Genomic DNA, 19,836 nt, shown 5'->3' on the forward strand with positions numbered 1-19,836 from the left:
TTTTTAACATTATGCATGTGAAATCATTTTTGATTAGCAATTAAGCTTTAGTTTATGGTTTGAAGTCGTAAAAAAGATTTACGACTTTAAACTGTAAACTAAAGCGCGGGCCGCAGGCCCCCGTAATCACACTTCCCCCCTCGGACTAGCTTTTAGCCCCTAAGGGTTTAGCTTTTAGGGTTTTAGAATGCAACTTTTCTAAAATGTATGCATAAAATCAAAAATGATTTTGCATTGATTTTTAACATTATACATGTGAAATTATTTTTGATTAGAAATTAAGCTTTAGTTTAGGGTTTGAAGTTGTACGGTTAGCCGGTAGGCTAACCCTGCGACTTCAAACCATTAACTAAAGCGCGGGGCCGAAGGACCCCGTAATAAAGCTTTAGTTTAGGGTTTGAAATCATAGGGTTAGCCTAAAGCGCGGGCCGCAGACCCTCGTAATCACACTTCCCCCTCGGATTAGCTTTTAGCCCCAAAGGGTTTAGCTTTTAGGGTTTTAGAATGCAACTTTTTTAAAATGTATGCATAAAATCATATGTGATTTTGTATAACTTTTCTCAATGTATGTGTAAAATCATTTTTTATTTAAATAGTTGATTTTGAATAGGTTTGCAAACTTTATGAGTAAAATCAAAAATGATTTTGAATGAATCTTCTTTTTAAGGAAGCCATTTAGTTTGACTCAATATGGATTTTATACGTAGAGTATGAAAAACGTATACAAAATCATATATGATTTTACGCATACATTTGTCAAGAAAATTTTAAATAGGTTTATTTGTATAGAACTCATTTGCCTTGTTTCAAATTTATACGTAAAATCATATATGATTTTGAATAAATTTTTCATAGTGTATGCTTAAAATCAATTTTGATTTTGAATAGGTTTATTTGTACGGAAACATATACAAAATCATATATGATTTTGAATATGTTTAATGGTACCGAACTCACTTTTTTTGTCTAGATGTATGAATCAAATCATATATGATTTTGTATAGGTTTTGACACTCTATGGGTAAAATCATTTTTGATTTTAAATGGTTTTCTTTGTATGGAACTCATTTGGTTTTGTCTCAATGTGTTATAAAAAATCATATATGATTTCGTATAGGTTTTCCCCAATGTATGCGTAATATCATTTTTGATTTTGAATAGTTGATTTTGAATAGGTTTTTCACAATGTATGCGTAAAATCATTTTTGATTTTGAATAGTTCATTATATATAGGATTTTCACCCTGTAAGAGTAAAATCAAATATGAATATAGGCATAAGAACACAAGTAACTAAAACTCAATACAAAATTAAATTTGATTGTACAAAACAAAGTTACAAAACACAAATCTATAGAATCTATATAAAAAAACAAATATGATTTCACACATACAGTTACAAAAACAGAAATCTCTATAATCTCTATACATAATCAAATATGATTATGAACATAAAAGTAAACAATAACATATAACAAATCGAATTTGATGTTACTCATACATTTCCACAAAACAAATGGAGTTTATATCCACAAACCTATACACCAACAAATTTAATTCAGAATCATAAAGTTGGTTAAATCATATTATCAAACATTGATTTAGACATTTCATCAAACACCTTATGCAATACTCAATCAAATGTGATTTGATATTAAATCATATATAAGAAACTTTGGTTTAGACATTTTATCAAACACATTGTATGCGATATTGTACCAAACAACAAAGTCAATTGAATAACTAATAAAATTTAACAAGTTCAAATGTTAGAATAGATCTAATCACATATTCTCAAATTACATTTGATTATCACATGAGATTCGAATTTACATTGAAAAAAACCATATATTTGTATTCAATAAATATTCCATTGTTTATTAACATCTTCAAGATCCATTGATGAAGATGGATGGAGATGACGAAGACGACGATGACAACGATGGTTGTACTTTCGATTGGAACGTTGTGGTGACTTGAAGATGGTGGTGGTAGTGTGGATGGTGGTAATGGTGCTGGTGATTTTCCAAACAAAGGGGGGGGGGGGAGGGGAGAAAGAAAGAGATGTGTGTGGAAGCTAGCAGGTGATTAAAATGATATGTCAAATGACAAAACTACCCCTTCGTGTACTTTTTTTAGTTTTTAATTGACCATTGATCATTTTTATCCAATAGCTAAGATGTGGTCCTTAGATCTCACCAAATTTTAAAGATTTAAGGGAATACAACTCTAAATGAAGAATATGTTTCATGAAGTTCAAAGACAAATTTGTTTTCATCGGTTATCAAACTAGTTAGAATTATGGTTCAAAAAATCTACCAATTCAAATTTAACTGTGTTAGATATTTAATGCTTTATATTTTTTTTATTTTTATTTTTTTAGACTTAATTTCTCCTCTCCTGGCTATAAATGCATCTTCATAACTTCTTTTTTGGTGCCAATCCACTCTCATTACCTTACGTTTCTCCCACCGATCCACCATTCAGCCACCTTGATCTCTGGCCAAACCCATGGCTGGTATCGAATTCAGGGCTGTTCTTATTAGAGTCTTCATGGCTTTGTTTAGTTGCACCTTTGCTTTCGGTTCGTTTTTCTTATCCCCTCCACACAATCCAACTTTATATATCATTACGTTACATATATTTTTAAAAGGGTTATGCTAAAAGCAGCTATTAAGGTGTATTAAATAGAATTACACCAAACATTTGATAAGAAGAGTATCATTATTTTTATGCACCTAAAGTGCATCTCTAAGAATTACATTTAGCATTTTTCAAAATATAATCAAATTAAATACTTTTGAGATTTGAACTCATATATAAAGTATGGTCTATATGACAACGTGTGCCGGCCTTTGTGGTACAGGCCATTAGGCCAAAAGTCTTAACGGATTTTTGAATATGGGGATGCAGGTGGGGCGGTAGTTGGGATAATCACCGGTGCAATGAAAGGACAAACAACGGAAACCGGTTTGGTTCGTGGAGCCGCTGTGGGTGCAGTCACTGGTGCACTCACAGCTTTGCAACTTGTCGATATGATGGCTAATGGCGAACCATTTTCAAAGGTTTAATTTTTTTTGAACCACATGCAAGGATGTTTAAAGTTCTTTTATCCAGATTGTTTATCATATCTAATTTATTTTTGACATACCAAACGATTTCGATAGTAGCATTTTTGATTGCTAAATTAAACCGTTTATCTTCTTATAACATTTTGATAAAGTAGATAAGCATTTTGAAAGTATTTCAAATATACATAATTTTGTGTTAGTTTGTCTTAGAGTGGTTTTTGCATAAGCTAGATTGTATTGAAATGATTGTTTATTTGAGTAAAAAATTATTACATAAGCACTTATTATGTATTTCATTTCAATTTATACACTTTGTGAAAGTACAATGAACTACAACGATAACAACAAACAATTTATCCAAACTCGTTTTCCACAAAATATAAAGAGGTGAGATGTAGATGGTCAAACATTTGTAAAGGTGGAAAAAATATATATATTTTTTAATCCAGCTATTTTATAAGGAAAAGAAAATCAATCTTGAACACTCTATACTACTATTTGACTATTGGTATGAAAAAAGATTTTGAGCAACTAGTATGTACTTTGACCGATAGTCATTATTAACATGTGGTGGTTATATATACAGGCAGCACTGATAGAGAGCCTTCTAAGTGGGAAAGTGTTCACTGAGTGGGTCAGTCCTGCTGTGCTTAAAGCTTATCAATGGCAGGTAAGTTATAAAACATTCCTAAAATATGATTGAAAAATATTTATACACATGGTGGGGTTAGTCTTATGATATTTTGTTTCAATTTTAAGTAGTCAAAACAATAGATTCTAGAATCTTCTTAAGCATTCATAAATGGAATTGTGTTGTTATATTATATACATGTTCAAAACTTGGTTTCGTTTTATCCTTTTTTTTTTAGATAGTATATACCCGGAACTTCATTTGGGTCTGAAAATATAAATTGCCTCTTTCAAAGTTACAAAAATTGCTAGAACTGCCTTTTAACATTGTAATATGATGTATGACGTGGGTAATTAAGAGCATTTATATATAAGCATACTACGGAAATCATAGGCCGTGCAGGTTGCACAGCCTGTGAAACTTATTTTTATTATTATTAAGATACGTTGGTAAAAATAACTAAAGTTGAGTCGCTGTTGGATTTAAATATCGGAGTCGGTAGTTTTTTATTTTTGTCAATCTTGCTGAAATTAAGTTCTCGAGTCGGTAGTTGTAGCCAAGGGGAGGACATTTTTGTCAACCTTCTTCGACGTAGTTTTTATTTTTAAATACCCTTTTAAAATATTCTCAAATATATATCTTTTGCTAAAGTTAAAAAAATATATATATTGAGGCAAAATAAAATAGACCGTTAGCTTTTGTGATGGTGGACTTAATTTTTTTTTGATTATTTCGACTTCACTAACATCATAGAATCCAACTTATATTGTTGCGCAAGCTATAGTTACAATAAAATTTTCACAATTCTAACTTAAAAGAAAAAAAATTGCATCATGAATGAGCTCTCGTATTCTAAACAATAAAGGTTTTGAACATCATGCTCCAAATGAGGTCAATATAAATATATAATTTAAAGTCCTAATGTGTTAATTTTGAGGCATAGTATTTGCAAAAATTCACCTGGACACTAGTCTGGCTGGAGAATTAGTGAGTAACAAATGATACATGGGATCAGGGACTCGGGGAGTATTTATCGACTTTTTCTTTTTCTTTTTTTCTTTTGGTATTTGCAAAAATTTTTGATGATGTGGTTATCTTTGAGTTGAAAGATTAGAGCTATGTGTGAAGCTTTTACAAGAATATATAGGTTGTTTTATATATAAATAATAAGAAAGATTTATAGAACAATATATCAATGATCTCTATAATTATATATCCCGTTCTATTCAAGCATGTTATTTTAGAACTTAGATGAATAAGTAGGAAAATTGAGATACATTTTATTTGTCTTTTTGGGGAGAACTTCTGATAAATCTCACATTTTGATTGCATTTTCAGGATAATTCAAAGGAAATCAAGAAACATAATCCCATAAATTGGAAGTGTAGTTAGTTGTCCTAGAATTTGGAAAAGAATGCCAAATTTGATGTGGATTTTTTTATAATATAAATATATATATACTATACACAATTACGTGACGTTTTGTTTAATTTCCATTCTCAATAATTGTTCTATGAAATAGACGATATTCATTTTTCCAAAGTTAACTTTTACTTGAAATAACTGAAAGTCTTAGAATATGATGTATATTGCAGACTGGTGCTACGGAAATAAGTTTTACAGACATATTTGACGTAGAGGTCAATGGGTCAAGAGGACTATCCGAAGACGCTATAAACGAGCTACCAAAACGTGTATTCAAGAAGCCATCTAAGACAAATCTAACAGATGACGAATGCAACGAGACAAACTGTGCGATTTGTTTGCAAGATTTCGAGAACAATGAAGAAGGAAGAGAGCTACCAAGTTGTAGACACGTATTTCACTTAAAATGCATAGACGAATGGCTTGTTAGGCAGGGTTCCTGCCCTATTTGTAGAAGGGAGGTTTAGCCTTTTAGTGAAATAAAAAAAAATGAAAGGGACTAGTTTCACATAAATTAGAAACTTACCAATGCAAACAAAACTCTTGCACATAAACATATAGCTTGTCATGTGGTTAATTTGGTTTAATGACTTATTTACTATCTTAGTAGAAAGTGTAATGTTATGTTTTTATTTCTCTTGGACTCTATTTAGAAATAGTTAGCTTTAAAATATACATTTTGGGAATTATATATGCATATAATAAGATACACTCCAAAGCTAGTTATATGTTAGGCATGTCAACAAACATACTAAAATGTGTTTGAAAACACATAATAAAACCAAACTTATGCAATTCCATCTTTCACGATGTATGGGTAAAGTGAAATGTATAGTAGAGAATCTTACTCCTAATCTAAGTTAAAGTAGCCGCTTCCAGGAGGACTTTCGGCTTTTTATAAGACGGGATCAAACATTTGACCTCTGGTTCCAAAAACAAAGAATCTTCCTCTTGACCCAACACTATTTACAATATGAGGGTATGGAGTATGTAGTTGTTAGATACCTAACTTGGGTGTAGAATCTCTCACATCTTGTTTTTTTAATCCATGAAAAAGCATGAGGGCCCAAACATTTATATATATATATTAAAATATTAGTATGTAAGGGTTCTACATCCAAGCTTGAATATCTAACAGCCACATACTCCATTTTCTTTTACAATATTTGAAACAAAAATAAACTATTAGATAGGATGATGAACAAAATTTATTGAATGCGTGTTTGGTTGATGTTGTTATATATAAATGCGTTTAGGTCGTGAAATAGAAAGACCATAATTTAATTTGAAGTAGAATACCACAAGGTAGTAATATATAGTGTAACGATTTGCCAACCTAAATGGAAATCAATTTGGTGACGTACGATTATTGTCAATGTTTTTGTTACATACCACCCGTTTCAAGAATTGTCCTTTTACTCACCGCCATCTTGATTGTCATAAATTGAGTAATATGTCATGTGACCATTCTCTAAAAAATATCTAAATGCGTGTATTTATAACTTTATATAAGATAATTAAAGGTGAAGAATATATAGTTCTGAGAATATGATTTCAAGTTATATATGAAACCCAATGAAAATAAGTGAATGGGACATGGTGGTCAATGAGGTCCATGAAAATCATATGGATTATACGGAATGAGTCGATGGGTATCGAATTGTATTATCGGGGTTAAGGTTTCCTCTATTATCTTTTTTACTGTAATTTTGTGGGTTGAGATTTGAGATGCTTCTCTTTTCAAATCCGGTAGTTAAATGTAATTATCTTGTTTGGTTCTAGTTCTCCGCTAGAATTGTTAATACTATCTTTGTTGATCGAAAAAAAAAAAAAAATGAAAAAAGCTATAGTGTATAGGGCGGCCGGTGGCCCTATTTAATTTGCATTCCGAGGTTGCATGGTTTATAATTTTTGTGGCAAGATTTTCCATCATATAATTTCTTGAATAAAATCATATATAGTTCTTGTTTTTTAACTTAACCCAGACAACGATCTAAGATATATGTTAGGATGAATAAGATCATATATATAGTCTATACAAATAAGTTTTCACTTTTCACACGAGTTAGTATATGTTAATGTTACGATGTCTTAATATTTATTAGAGTTAATTACTTAAATGGTACCTAACGTTGCTTGATATTGCTGGTTTCATACCTAACGTTTAGTCATTACAGTACTTGTTTTTTGAATGGTGAATTTCACTTGATCGCGATTCGACAACGGGAGGTCTAGCATACGTTGTCTTAACCAGGTCTGTGCAAGAGAGATCCTTCGAAGCATAAATGCCTATTTCAATAACCAATGAGATGAAAAAACCCTACTAATCTGCCCGAAGACACAACGAGTAATAGGGCTAAACCCTTGCCTCCTCCAAGATTCGATACCGGTAGTTCGTAGGATGTCAATAGCGCGGACCCGGTTAAGACAACGTATGCTAGACCTCCCGCTGTTGAATCGCGACACGAAGCTTCAAGAAAAATTCACCTTTCCAAAAAAAGTAATAACTAAACGTTAGGTATGAAACCAGCAATATGGAGCAAACGTTAGATACCATTTAAGGAGTTAAGAAACACGAAATTACATTTTTACCCCTCACGTTCAAATCACGTGGGGGTGTTTTGACGGCCAGCTAACGGCGTTTTTGGGTCTAGGTATGGTCCGAGTGGAATTTTGACAACGTTGGGTATGATCCATATAATAACTAAAGATAAGGTATGAAACCAGTAATATCAAACAAACATTAGATACCATTTAATTAATTAAGTCATTTGGTTATGTTGATTCTCTCTTCCACATAAGATAGTTTGTAGGAACACATTCGTGATTTACATGTTATATATGTATCTTATTATAGGATCATAAACTAGAAGTAAACATCAATGTTTGGACTAATACATCACAGTATATTGTTTCAGGGGTGCAGGTTCGCATGTTGATATTCAGGTGGACACTAAAAGGAAGATGCTAAACAGCGATAGAGTGCCCTGTCACACTGATGAAGACGGTAGACGGACTTGCCCTGCTTATGGGAAAACAACTTGCGTCAAGGGGGGATGTTTTTGCTCTGCACCTCCCATGCAAGAATCATCGGTTTCTCACCTATTAAGCATAAACCAGAAAGCTGTACTTTATTATGATAATGATGAAATGTAAGAACGAAAGGTTTTGCTAGTCTTTTAATGAGCCTCTTTATCCAAAAGAAACCTAAAAAGGATCGTTTTGTATTCAAAATTATCATATGTAAGGTTGGAAATTTAAATACCAAGCTAAGCAATTTGACTAAAATCAAGGCATGAAGGTATATTAAATGAATCAAAAGCCACTGTATATTGCTTCGTTTTCCCTTCAGCATGCTTCGTTTTCCCTTCAGCTAGCTAGCAAAGCAAGCATAAGATTCATTCGGGTTCCATGTTTAGTATCATGGATTAGGACAAAACTGGTCAATATGATTGCCCGCTCCATGCGCAGCGCTCCACTAGCTCCACTTGCGAGCTTCCAGATACCAAAAGGATTACAATACTTGATGGAAAGACATATACAGAGACATTTAGCCAAAATGCCTGAGAAGTGAGAACAATTCTGACTTTCCTTTTTTGTTGGGGGTGAAATCTATGTCATTGTCACTTTACACATAAACCAAATGAATCTCAAGAGACCATCCCCTGCTCCACTTTGTACACGGTATATTGTTTCATTTTCTCTTAATATTGATTCTTATTATCATTCCGAGTTTCATTCATTTCTTCTTCTTAGTAGCAGATTTCCTCTACCCTTTTTGAATTCTCCTCCACTCTCCTGCCAAAAGAATAGAATTTTCAGCCACGCTGGTAAAAGAACCTTCACATACTTAATTAAAGGTATATTGCCTTTTTAGTAAAACATTTAGAACAGGCTGATGTGATAATTTTAAGCACAAAACAATCAGCATAAGTTTTAGTTAAATAGTTGACGCATACAGCACAATTACCTGTTTGTATCGCATGTATGCAACTCGGCCGCTTAGCTCTTGACCGGTTCTACCAACATAAACCTGAAGATAACAGAGGACTGGTTCAATGATATAAACAATTAACCAAATAGGTGTACCTTAAAACATCTAAACTACAAATTTAACAATCTTTTGAGAATTTTCATTATCTTCCTATACACTCAAGTCTAAAGTCTAAACCACAAACAATAACATTATCTTCCTCTGTTAACTTTTCAAAGCAAAAAAAAAAAAAAGTTCCCAAACCCATAAATCTCAACAACTGAAGACCAAGAAAGCAGTAGGTACATGCAAAAATAGATCAGCACAGTTATTTATGCATCAAAACCTACATAGAAATACAAATTGGATGGCTTCCTACTACCCTAAGATCCATAGGCGGAAGTTAAGTAATGGGCAGAATTAGTACTGTTTGGGTTGACTTGTAAACATTTTTATCTGGTTTTTGATAAATAATTAGCACTATATATGATTATCTTATAGAAATTACAGCGGTATTCTAATCTTGTAAATTATACGGTAAGAGGCTGACTGCATATAGAATATACTCGAGGCAATTTCCGATATATAACCCATGTTTAAAAGCTAAAATGTTAATGTTACCCATTTGATCTATTTGAGCTTGCAACCTGTACTTAAATCCATTCCAACAAAGCACGTGAAATGACTGTCATAGCATAACTGGCTAAGTGCCTGGTAAAGTATCCAATTATATTCCAATGTCAATATAGAGTATCCTACTTCAAATGGAACTAATGTGTATCCAACGTTCAACTAATGCTATTGTATGTATATGACCTCTTCAGGACTTGTAAACTCGTGACGCCACGCCAACTTTGATAAAATGATAACCTATACGGATGTCAAGCCAGCAAAAAGAATATACAGTGGCAATAACTGAAAGTTGGATACGTAAAATAAGAGCATTCAATATATATTTGAATGCATATCTAAGCACTTAATCCAAGGAAATTTGAAACAATCATAATACCAGATTTGTAAAGAAAGTTGAAACAGCAATCATAACAAATCTAGATAACAATTCACTTACTTTCTTTCCATCCGATCCTGTTAGCCAACGGCCTGGAGTTTGACGGGCTGCATGACCCTTTCTTTTTGCACCTCTTTTTGTTGTGGCTTTATTAACACAAAGCTTCGGGTTTACCCAACCTTGAGACGTCTCTTCAGCCTTTAACTTCCTTGAAGATTTTCTGCCGCTTGAGCTTTGCTTGTCGTTAGTATTTGTAGCAGACTGTTTTGTGCTTTCACCATAGCTGAACTGTCTCCTAAAAAGCATAAGAAGTGTGTCAATGGATACATAAGCTATATAAATACTAATTTGATTCCAATTCTTACATACTTACCTATAATCGATATTTGATGCACCGGGCTGGTCAAGATCTCTGTTTAATGGGTTGCCCAAAGGGGAAAAATTAGGCAGGCGACTTCGAACAAGCTCTTGGATCCTTAAATCATCATGAAAATAATAACGATGAGCAGGGAGATAAGAGTCATCCACATTTACGGAACTTCTTTTAGCATGGTTGCTTTGATTAGTTTGTTCAATAGCATCACTTTCATGTTTTATGGGTCCGAAATATTCATTTTTCCAAAAGTCATCCATGGCAAGCGTTGGGACACATTCATCTACGTTCCGCTGCCTTCTTTTCACTGGCCGATTACATTTCTTATCATTATCATCGCTGTCACTGACACAAGGATGATCAGAATCCAAGTCAGAATCAATCAACTGAAACCTTTTAAGAGGAGTGACAGTGAACTTGGAAAACACCCGACTACTGCAGCTTGTCGAATTTTGGTTTCTATTTTCTATTTTATTTAATGGCAACTTTGAACTTGTACAGACAGCATTATTATTATTATGCTGAATATCAAGATGTTCATCTGACATCATCAAGAAAAACAATTAAGCATTAGTCCTTTATTTACTTCACAATATCCTAACGCACTTTTTCATTTGTCCTGATTTAATCAGTGTAATTTAACCTATAACCTAACTTGTCACATTTGCTTTTTTTTGGGTTATTTGCATTTGCCCCAAATTTGTGACTTATTTTGGGACTTATGAACTTACCTATCAATTTCTACTGAATGAGCACCTTTGTCACAAATAGCACAAGGTATCGGGTTCATAGGCAGTGGGCCAGTTTTGGTTGGCAGTTATCAACCTTTTATGACAAAATTACTATTAGGAAATAAGAATAGAAGAAAAAAAAAAAGAGGGGGGAAGAAGAAAAATACCTCCTATAAAAAGAGCATCCGAAGATGATGTGAAACGTGGGAGGCGGTTAAGTTTGGGATATTGAAGAGGATCCGAAGAATGGAGAGGAGTTTGAGTTTGAGTTTGAGGGTCATCAAAATCAAGACCTAAATAGAATGAAGGTGCTTCAAATGCATCCATCATTTCCCAAATCCAAACTATACACTAGAGGCTGGCTTGTTTGTTTTATATGGATTTATTATCAAAAATCATCAGTTTAATTAATTGATAAAACACCTTATTTATAATTTTTTTAGGCAAATTATATTATCTAATGTCTGTCCATCGGACAGATAGTCTCAAAATATATAAATCAAATGTTTTAAAAAAAAAAAAAAATCGAAAGCATAATAATATCTAACATGAACGAATTAATGGGCATCATTATATGTAACACCAATCTAAATTTACAATGAGGTTTAAGACTTGATGGGTTTAGATCTGTTGGTCTGGTTCGGGATTCTGTCAATGAGCGTGTTTAAATTATTTAAGTCACCATATTTGCCCCCTTAGAGTTATAACATAAGCCAAATACAACATTTTAAAGATATTAACTAATAATTTTGTCGTAGATAATGATGTCCTCATTGGATAAGAAAGCATATTCTTCCATGTAAACCCGAATCGAACAGTTTCCGGTATATAACAACAAAACATAAATTGCTGGGAAAAAAAAACTAAAGCATAAAGAAACCCTAATTAATTTACAAAATAAACAAACTCATATCAAAGAAAAATTACATAAAAACCTTTCATGATGACGGGTGGCTATAGTTTCTGTCGTTGCACCCGATGGTTGTGAAACCAAAATATAAGACCACATACACAATAATATCTACTGAATAAATAATAATGTCTAAAAATACATGTCAAATATACATAGTTAGTGCGGATAATTCAAATTTAGATAAACCAAATTTTATTTTTTAAAAAAAATTGAATAGCACAACAAAGTAAATTTTAAAAAATGAATAACAATAATAATAACATAAGAATTCAATATCAAATAATAAAATTTAAACATGAACAAAGTATACGCTTTTTTTTTTGAGTAAGTCGAAATTTTTTTTTTTTTGAGAATGCGTGAAGGTTATGGAACCTTTTTTTTTAAAATACGTGAGGTTTTTTTCCAATGTTATATATATATATATATATATCATATAATCATTTTAGGAAAAATTTTAAGGATAAAAAAATTTGTTTCTTATTTCTTTTAATGCAATTAAAAAAATATAGAAAAAAAAAATAGGAGAATGCTCTATAAAGCTTAACCCCGCCAGTTTAAATAAAACATGAAATAAGCCACAATATAAACATTAAGCAGAATGGACAAATATATAAAAATAAATTTATGAAAAGAGTACCAAACGTTAGATTACATAATGGTATGGTAAAGTAGTTGTGTGTATGTAGATAAATACAATTTGTATGTACTACCTCGAAGAAAATATGGCGGCGGCTTTTTTTCAACTTCCTCTTTATTGCCAAACTTGTTACTTTTATTTATGTGAGGATTTCTCTAGGCTGTATATATAAAGTAATAACTTTTAGAAGAGTTTTTGTAACACCCTGCTTTATAAAAATGTGAATTTCAAAAAATTTTCAAAATAAAACATAACCCCGTTAAGTAAAGTGTGGGAGCATCGTTTAAAAATCTCAATTGATTTCTAATGGAACCAATAAAACATAATAAATGTCTTAAAAAGGTGTTACCAACCAGTATCATCACAATAATGTAAATGAAATCCACAATAAAATTCAATAAAGACAATCAACGTAATAAAAGCCAAAAGGGCTAAAGAAATTATGTCTACTTAAATAGTGCAACTATGGGTAACTAAAGCCAACGTCCAAAGCTCCAATAATAGCTACCCATCTCACAAGCAAGCTATCAGCCACTGATCAATGCCTAACCTGAGGGCACAACACATTTTCACAAAACAAGTGTCAGCTATTAAAGCTGAGTAAGATAACAGGTTAGTATAAATAAAAGGATTGCCAATTAAAACACTTTAATAAATCAACTCATGCATATATAAAGGCACAAACAACAAAACAACATAAACTGCATAATAAGGATTATCAAATCCTATAATGTGCCTAGCAATTCTCCATAGCCACCAATATCTACATAACTACATAAGCTGCATAAATCACCAAAAGGTTATGCCATAATAAACTACATAAAAAGGTTGTGTGAGGCGGCTAAATAGCCAAATACGGATCCCCACACCCGACTTGATGGGTAGACCTTACGGTGGTCCATCTATGTCGTTATGGATAGGCAAAACCAAATCCATGAGTATTCCGTTAACACCAGGTGGTCAACCATGACACCCGAAATACTCTAAACACCAGGTTGTATTCACAAGAGAACCTGATCGGGGTTCCAAGTGACGTCATAGCACACTCCGCCTAAATAGACGTCATGTGGGTTAAGCTTAACTCTTACACCAATGCTCGAGACTTTCACCAAAAGATATATTAAAATATATCACACCAAAATCTACATAATATTTTAGGGCCCTTAAACGTGCACGTGACATGGCAACTTAAATCATGTCTAGTGTACTATGCGTACAAGTCCACATAAATCATTTACCACACAAACAACAAGCTGCATATATCAACAATACAACATTAAAATCATTTCTACCCAAGCATGCTTTAACAACACCCAATAAACCTCCCACATATATCTCACACCCAATATATGCATGAGATAGTTGAAACAACATAAAAGAGGAGTTTAATTATTAAAACTAAGTTTTGTTGTGTCCCCAGGTGTCAAAAGTAAGTTATCTTACCTTTTGCAGCTTCACAAATCATAAATACCAATAATTTACCAAGCTTGTTATGTATTCCAAAAACCTATAAACGAACAATAAATACATAAACCGAAGCGACAAAGCATGCGATATCCAAAATAAAACTTCACACCATAAACTCTAAAAATTGGAATCTCTCATGAAACAACACTTCTGTTGTTCACTTGATTCTCAAAATCACAAACCATTTTTAATATTACTACTTTATATAGTAACAAACAACGGCAACTAAGGACCATTAATATATTATACTGTTATCTTGAAGAACTTATAAAATTTAATAATGCTTTGACACCTTGCTGTTCGACATGAACAAAACCATGAGACCAATTTAACTCTTTATTGCATTTTGGGATATTGAGCAGTGTAAAATATAAACCACTAGACTCTTTCCATTTTTCTTTCATTCTGCATATGTACTTTCAAGACAACAAAATAATACTCCTAGTTACTAGTACTATCCTGTCATGATGTTGAAGCTTTTTTTTTTTTTTTTCCATTACTACTCTCTTGACACAATGCACCCACTATACTCCTCATGTACATTTATACAGTACTATATATATATATATTATTATTATTAAATATATGTGTCATAACTAGACTTAAGAAACAACAGTAAATTACTAATGATATTTTACTTTTGTCGGCACAATAAAAAAAACACAATCCCCATCACTTTTAATATTTAAGTATTTGGGGGTTTCTTTTATCTTTTTGTTCTCTGCACCTATATCTCAATACAATATAAGATGTATTCTATTTTTATTTTTTTTATGACATCAATGACTAAATAAAGTTACCCACAATCAAATACAACGAAATACTGTTACAAATATATAATTATATATTACCCTTTCTTGATAGATCACGATTAACTCCTTCCTCCCCTTTATGCTTGAAATCGGTGACCCACACACAAACCCAAACAAAGTTTCTGTCTCTTTTTTTTTTTTATTCGACGGCTGCAATGAACTAAAGTAGGGATATATCTTTTTCCTCTAAACCTTGCTGGACACATGCACCACAATATCAAAATAAAAGGCTCGGGCCTTTCTTTATTCTCTTAATTGGGCCGACTAAAAATATGAGGCTCCCTAATAATTTATTTGTATTCTACTACATCAACGAAAGGTTAACAAGTTCAGCTAATCACTAATTAGTAGGAGTTTCCTATACCCACACTTCAGGCCCACATGCTACATAATTACGCTTTAGCTTCGCTTAATGCCTAAAAGAAATACACCACAAGACAAGCGCTAGTGATAAACATTTATCGACATTTTAATCACACTAAAAAGAACACATATATGCCGACTTATCTGCACAAAGTTTCTACTTAAATATCACATAATTATCCACATAAATTACACGTATTATTCTACTTAGCACATAGTTATCCACATAAACACATAATTTAACACCATAATTAACCACATAAAATATATGCAACTTAACGGTAGGTTAACATTCACTAACGGTTAAACTTAACGGAATTGAATAAAATAGTTCGGGATGTTACAATTACCTCCTCCTTAGAAGGATTCTGTCCCCAGAATCTACTCAGCAACAAATAAATGTGGGTAACGATCCCTCATCACTGCTTCAATCTCCCATGTCAAGCTTTCTCCTTTATTGTGCCTCCATTTGACCAACACTAGGTCGATTTGCTTCCTACGAAGCTTCTTCTGCTTTCGACCGAGAATCGCAACCGGTTCATCCACCATTTTCTTCTTTGGATCAATACTAATATCTTCCAAAGGAATTACACTCATCTCGTCTGCCAAACACTTTCTCAAGTAACAAACATGAAAAGTGTTATGAATACCATCTAACTCAGGAGGAAGATCCAACTTGTAGGCTTGCTGATTCACCCGCTCCAAGACTTTAAATGGCCCAATAAAACGAGGACTCAACTTACCCCGTTTATCAAACCGAATAATACCCTTCCAGGCTGAGACTTTCAGCATAACCATGTCTCCCTCCTTAAACTCCATAGGTCGTCTCTTTTGATCTGCATAAGTCTTTTGACGATCTCTAGCAACTTTAAGCGCTTCTTTAGCAATATTTACCTTATCAGCAGTTATCTGAACGATTTCCGACCCAGCAAATTGTTTTTCACCAGATTCTAACCAACAACTAGGAGTCCTACATTTCCGCCCTTACAACATCTCAAACGGCGGCATCCCAATGCTCGAATGATAACTGTTGTTATAAGCAAACTCTACCAACGGCAAATGACCATCCCAAGCACCACCATACTCAATCACACAAGCTCTCAACATATCCTCTAACATCTGAATGGTCCTCTCGCTCTGTCCATCAGTCTGAGGATGATAAGCGGTACTCAAATGAATTCTAGTACCTAACTCTTGATGCAATCCCTTCCAAAAGTTAGAGTTAAATCGACTGTCTCGATCTGAAACAATAGATAAAGGCACCCCATGCTTCGACACAATCTCATCCACATATAACTCAGCCAACTTATTAAGTGGTGCTGTCTCACGTGTAGCTAAGAAATGAGCACTCTTGGTCAATCTATCCACTATGACCCATATCATATCATTGCCTTTAGGTGTCCTGGGTAATTTTGTTATGAAATCCATGGTAATGTGATCCCACTTCCACTCTGGAATCTCTAACTGTTGTAACTTACCATAAGGCTTTTGGTGTTCAGCCTTGACTTGAGCACAAGTCACACACCTCTGAACAAACTCAGCCACATCTAACTTCATAACAGGCCACCAATACAATGGCTTAAGATCACGATACATCTTAGTTGCACCCGGATGAACTGAATATCTCGATCTATGAGCTTCTTCAAGTATCAACTCTCGTATACCCCCGACTTTAGGCACCCAAATCCTACCATTCAAGGTCTGAAAACCCCGACTATTCACCACCATTTCAATTCTCTTCTTTTTACCTATTTCTTCATTATCAACATTAGCCGGTAACAAAGCCTCAACTTGGGCCAACTTGATACGCTCAAGCAACCCAGATTTCACCTCGGTAACCATGGAATTAAGTCGACATGCGGGACCCTGTCCTTTTCTACTCAAAGCATCAGCTACTACATTAGTTTTCCCCGGATGATATTTAATTTCACAATCATAGTCTTTTAACAACTCCATCCAACGCCTCTGTCTCGCATTCAAGTCTTGTTGGTTAAAGACATACTGCAAGCTCTTATGATCAGTGAATAAAGTACACTTTGTGCCATAAAGATAATGTCTCCATAACTTCAAAGCGAAAACTACCGCTGCAAGCTCCAAATCATGAGTCGGATAATTCTTCTCATGTGGCTTTAACTGGCGTGAAGCATATGCAATTACCTTACCACGCTGCATCAAGACACAACCCAAACCAGTACCAGAAGCATCGCTATAAACAACCATATCCTCAGAACCTTCCAGCAAGGCAAGAATAGGAGCTTCACACAATTTCTTCTTCAAGGTCCGAAAAGATTTTTCTTGTGAATCTGTCCACAAGAATTTCACCCCTTTCTTTGTCAATTCCGTCATAGGCTTAGCAATACGAGAGAAATCCTGAATGAACCTCCTGTAATAGCCAGCTAAACCCAAAAATGACTTAATCTCTGTCGGTGACTTAGGCTGTTCCCACTTCATTACAGCCTCAATTTTTGAAGGATCAACTTTCAAACCTTCACTGGAGATGACATGCCCAAGGAAATGAACTTCCTTAAGCCAGAATTCGCACTTGGAGAATTTAGCATATAGCTTCTCCTCCCTGAGAACCTCAAGAACAGTCCTCAAGTGCTCACGATGCTCCTCTTTTAATTATAATATATATTATATTATATTAGATTATGTCCTATGTAATCACAATACCCCTTTAACATATTTTCAACTTAAAAAATTATTACGGAGTAAAATCTATAACGATTATTTATCATCTTTTTTTTTATATAAGTGTATTTTACCTCATACGCGTATGATGTGTGCTAATCGCATAACGAAAGGGTCCCGTACTAAGCGGATCTTATATAGCATTTCTCACCATACCACCTCCTTAACTGGAAAATACCGTCGAGGAGAACATACCAAGGCTCGAACTCGAGACCTTGGAGTAACTCCCCTGGGGCCCTGCATAGCAGGTTTAGTGAAACACCCCTGGCCACTAGGGTTTAACCCAGTGGCTTGATTATTTATAATCTGAAGCTTAAATTTAGCTAAGAGTAAAATCTATAATGATTATTACTATTATAATTATAGGGTTTTTCTAAACGAAGCTAAGATGCATTTAATAGTGTACACCTATTATAAAATTGTATAAAAAGATACAATCATTTTATGCACATTAAGTTAAGCCCTAAGAGCTTTACCTAGCGTTTTCCATTTAAAAAGGAGTATTTTATCTATAAGTCTTTTTACTCGATCTTACCAACATATTATCTTTTATAGTGTATTCTCGAGATTTTTTTAAAAGAAGGAGAAAAAGGAGAAAAGGAATGAATGGAAGAGAAGGAGTATATTTTCCTTCCTTCTGTATTATCCCAAAAATAGAAGGAAAGAATTTTAAACAAATTGTATCAAATTCTCTTTTCAATTCTTCCCTTTATTTCATCTTCTTGTCTTAAGTGAAACTCAAGAACACAGCATTAAGAAATTGAATTGACAATGTTTTGTATTTATTTTGAGATAATAAGGTTGGTTTTTATTTAGACAATAGGCTTAAGGATCTACATATAAAAATATACCGAGGACTTCTGTGTAAATAAAAAGAAAGTTGCATGATGTGATTGAGCTAATTAGATGGCATCTAAATAATTGAAAAAAAAAAAAAAAAAAAAAAAAAAAAACAAACTCTCTGCCTATTAAAGGTAGATTTTTATAAGCGCATTTATAAACCTTACAATACAGGAATGAGTCATGTCAATTTCACCCTTCTCATAAGGTTTAAAAGATGGAAAGATATTTCAAGATCAAAAACCTCACAGACGTGTCACTCAAAGAATTCAAACCCAAACTATGTATAAAACCGGAAGTACATCAATCGGCAAGTTATTATATTGTGAAAATAACTTAAATACCCAAAAATCATCTTAGATGTACCAAAATACCTTAGTTTTCTTGAATTTTCACAAGATACCCACAAAATCAAAATTAGATGCCCAAAATTGCAAATCTCATTTGCGATTTGCGGTTTTGAATTTTATGCATTTTTAATTAATCAATTTTGTATTTATAATATAGTAAGTACTACTAGGATATATATTAACTAATATATTGTTAGACTAACTATTATATTTGATTTATTATATTAATATTATTAATTAAAAAATGTAATTAAATGTAAATTGGTGATAGATAACAAAATGTGTAAAAATTAAAAACAAAAGTTACTTGAAGAAATCAAAAGTTATAGTTTGTTGGTGAGTTAATAGAGCAACAATCTTTTTTTAAAAAGATATAATTTAATCATGTTAAAAAGTAACGCTCTTTGTTATGTTTTCTTTAAAATTAGATTTAAATAAGTAATAACAATTTATTTTAAATTTAATGAACTGTATTTATTTTTAAAGAATGTGTTCTTATGTGATTTTAATATCTGAAATTAGCAAATGAGTTGGTAATTAAAATAGTTTATG

General features: G+C 33.0%; 3 protein-coding genes and 1 long non-coding RNA gene across 7 annotated transcripts; 1 reads left to right on the forward strand and 3 right to left on the reverse strand.

The window, feature by feature from the left end:
* The first annotated feature begins 2,449 nt into the window (after positions 1-2,449).
* LOC122594270 (NEP1-interacting protein-like 1) lies at positions 2,450-5,761 on the forward strand. The gene is made up of 4 exons (XM_043766744.1): positions 2,450-2,582; positions 2,912-3,063; positions 3,656-3,739; positions 5,296-5,761. The coding sequence occupies exons 1-4, from the start codon at positions 2,510-2,512 to the stop codon at positions 5,590-5,592; spliced, it is 606 nt and encodes a 201-aa protein (XP_043622679.1). The 5' UTR covers positions 2,450-2,509; the 3' UTR covers positions 5,593-5,761.
* A 2,117-nt stretch (positions 5,762-7,878) lies between these two features.
* Positions 7,879-11,540, reverse strand: LOC122593142. 4 transcript variants are annotated; one of them, XR_006322800.1, is made up of 5 exons: positions 10,481-11,061; positions 10,168-10,402; positions 9,096-9,158; positions 8,391-8,923; positions 7,879-8,227 (listed from the first exon to the last, which is right to left on the reverse strand). XR_006322800.1 is itself a non-coding variant. In XM_043765503.1 (5 exons), the coding sequence occupies exons 2-5, from the start codon at positions 10,738-10,740 to the stop codon at positions 8,861-8,863; spliced, it is 621 nt and encodes a 206-aa protein (XP_043621438.1). In that variant the 5' UTR covers positions 10,741-10,825; positions 11,379-11,540; the 3' UTR covers positions 7,953-8,860. The 4 variants fall into 4 exon arrangements, 2 of the variants coding, with proteins under 2 accessions (XP_043621438.1, XP_043621437.1); XR_006322801.1 differs by having other exon boundaries at positions 7,879-8,249; XM_043765503.1 differs by adding an exon at positions 11,379-11,540 and having other exon boundaries at positions 7,953-8,923; positions 10,481-10,825.
* Positions 11,541-13,098: 1,558 nt separating this feature from the next.
* Positions 13,099-15,219, reverse strand: LOC122594669. The gene is made up of 3 exons (XR_006323061.1): positions 15,080-15,219; positions 14,205-14,268; positions 13,099-13,311 (listed from the first exon to the last, which is right to left on the reverse strand). It is a non-coding gene; the product is annotated as an uncharacterized LOC122594669 (long non-coding RNA).
* Positions 15,220-15,784: 565 nt separating this feature from the next.
* Positions 15,785-16,222, reverse strand: LOC122590859. The gene has a single exon (XM_043763036.1). It carries the CDS (start codon positions 16,220-16,222, stop codon positions 15,785-15,787), a length of 438 nt encoding a protein of 145 aa, XP_043618971.1.
* Positions 16,223-19,836: the final 3,614 nt, after the last annotated feature.

The sequence above is a fragment of the Erigeron canadensis genome, chromosome 3, assembly GCF_010389155.1.
Source record: "Erigeron canadensis isolate Cc75 chromosome 3, C_canadensis_v1, whole genome shotgun sequence".
Taxonomy (NCBI): domain Eukaryota; kingdom Viridiplantae; phylum Streptophyta; class Magnoliopsida; order Asterales; family Asteraceae; genus Erigeron; species Erigeron canadensis.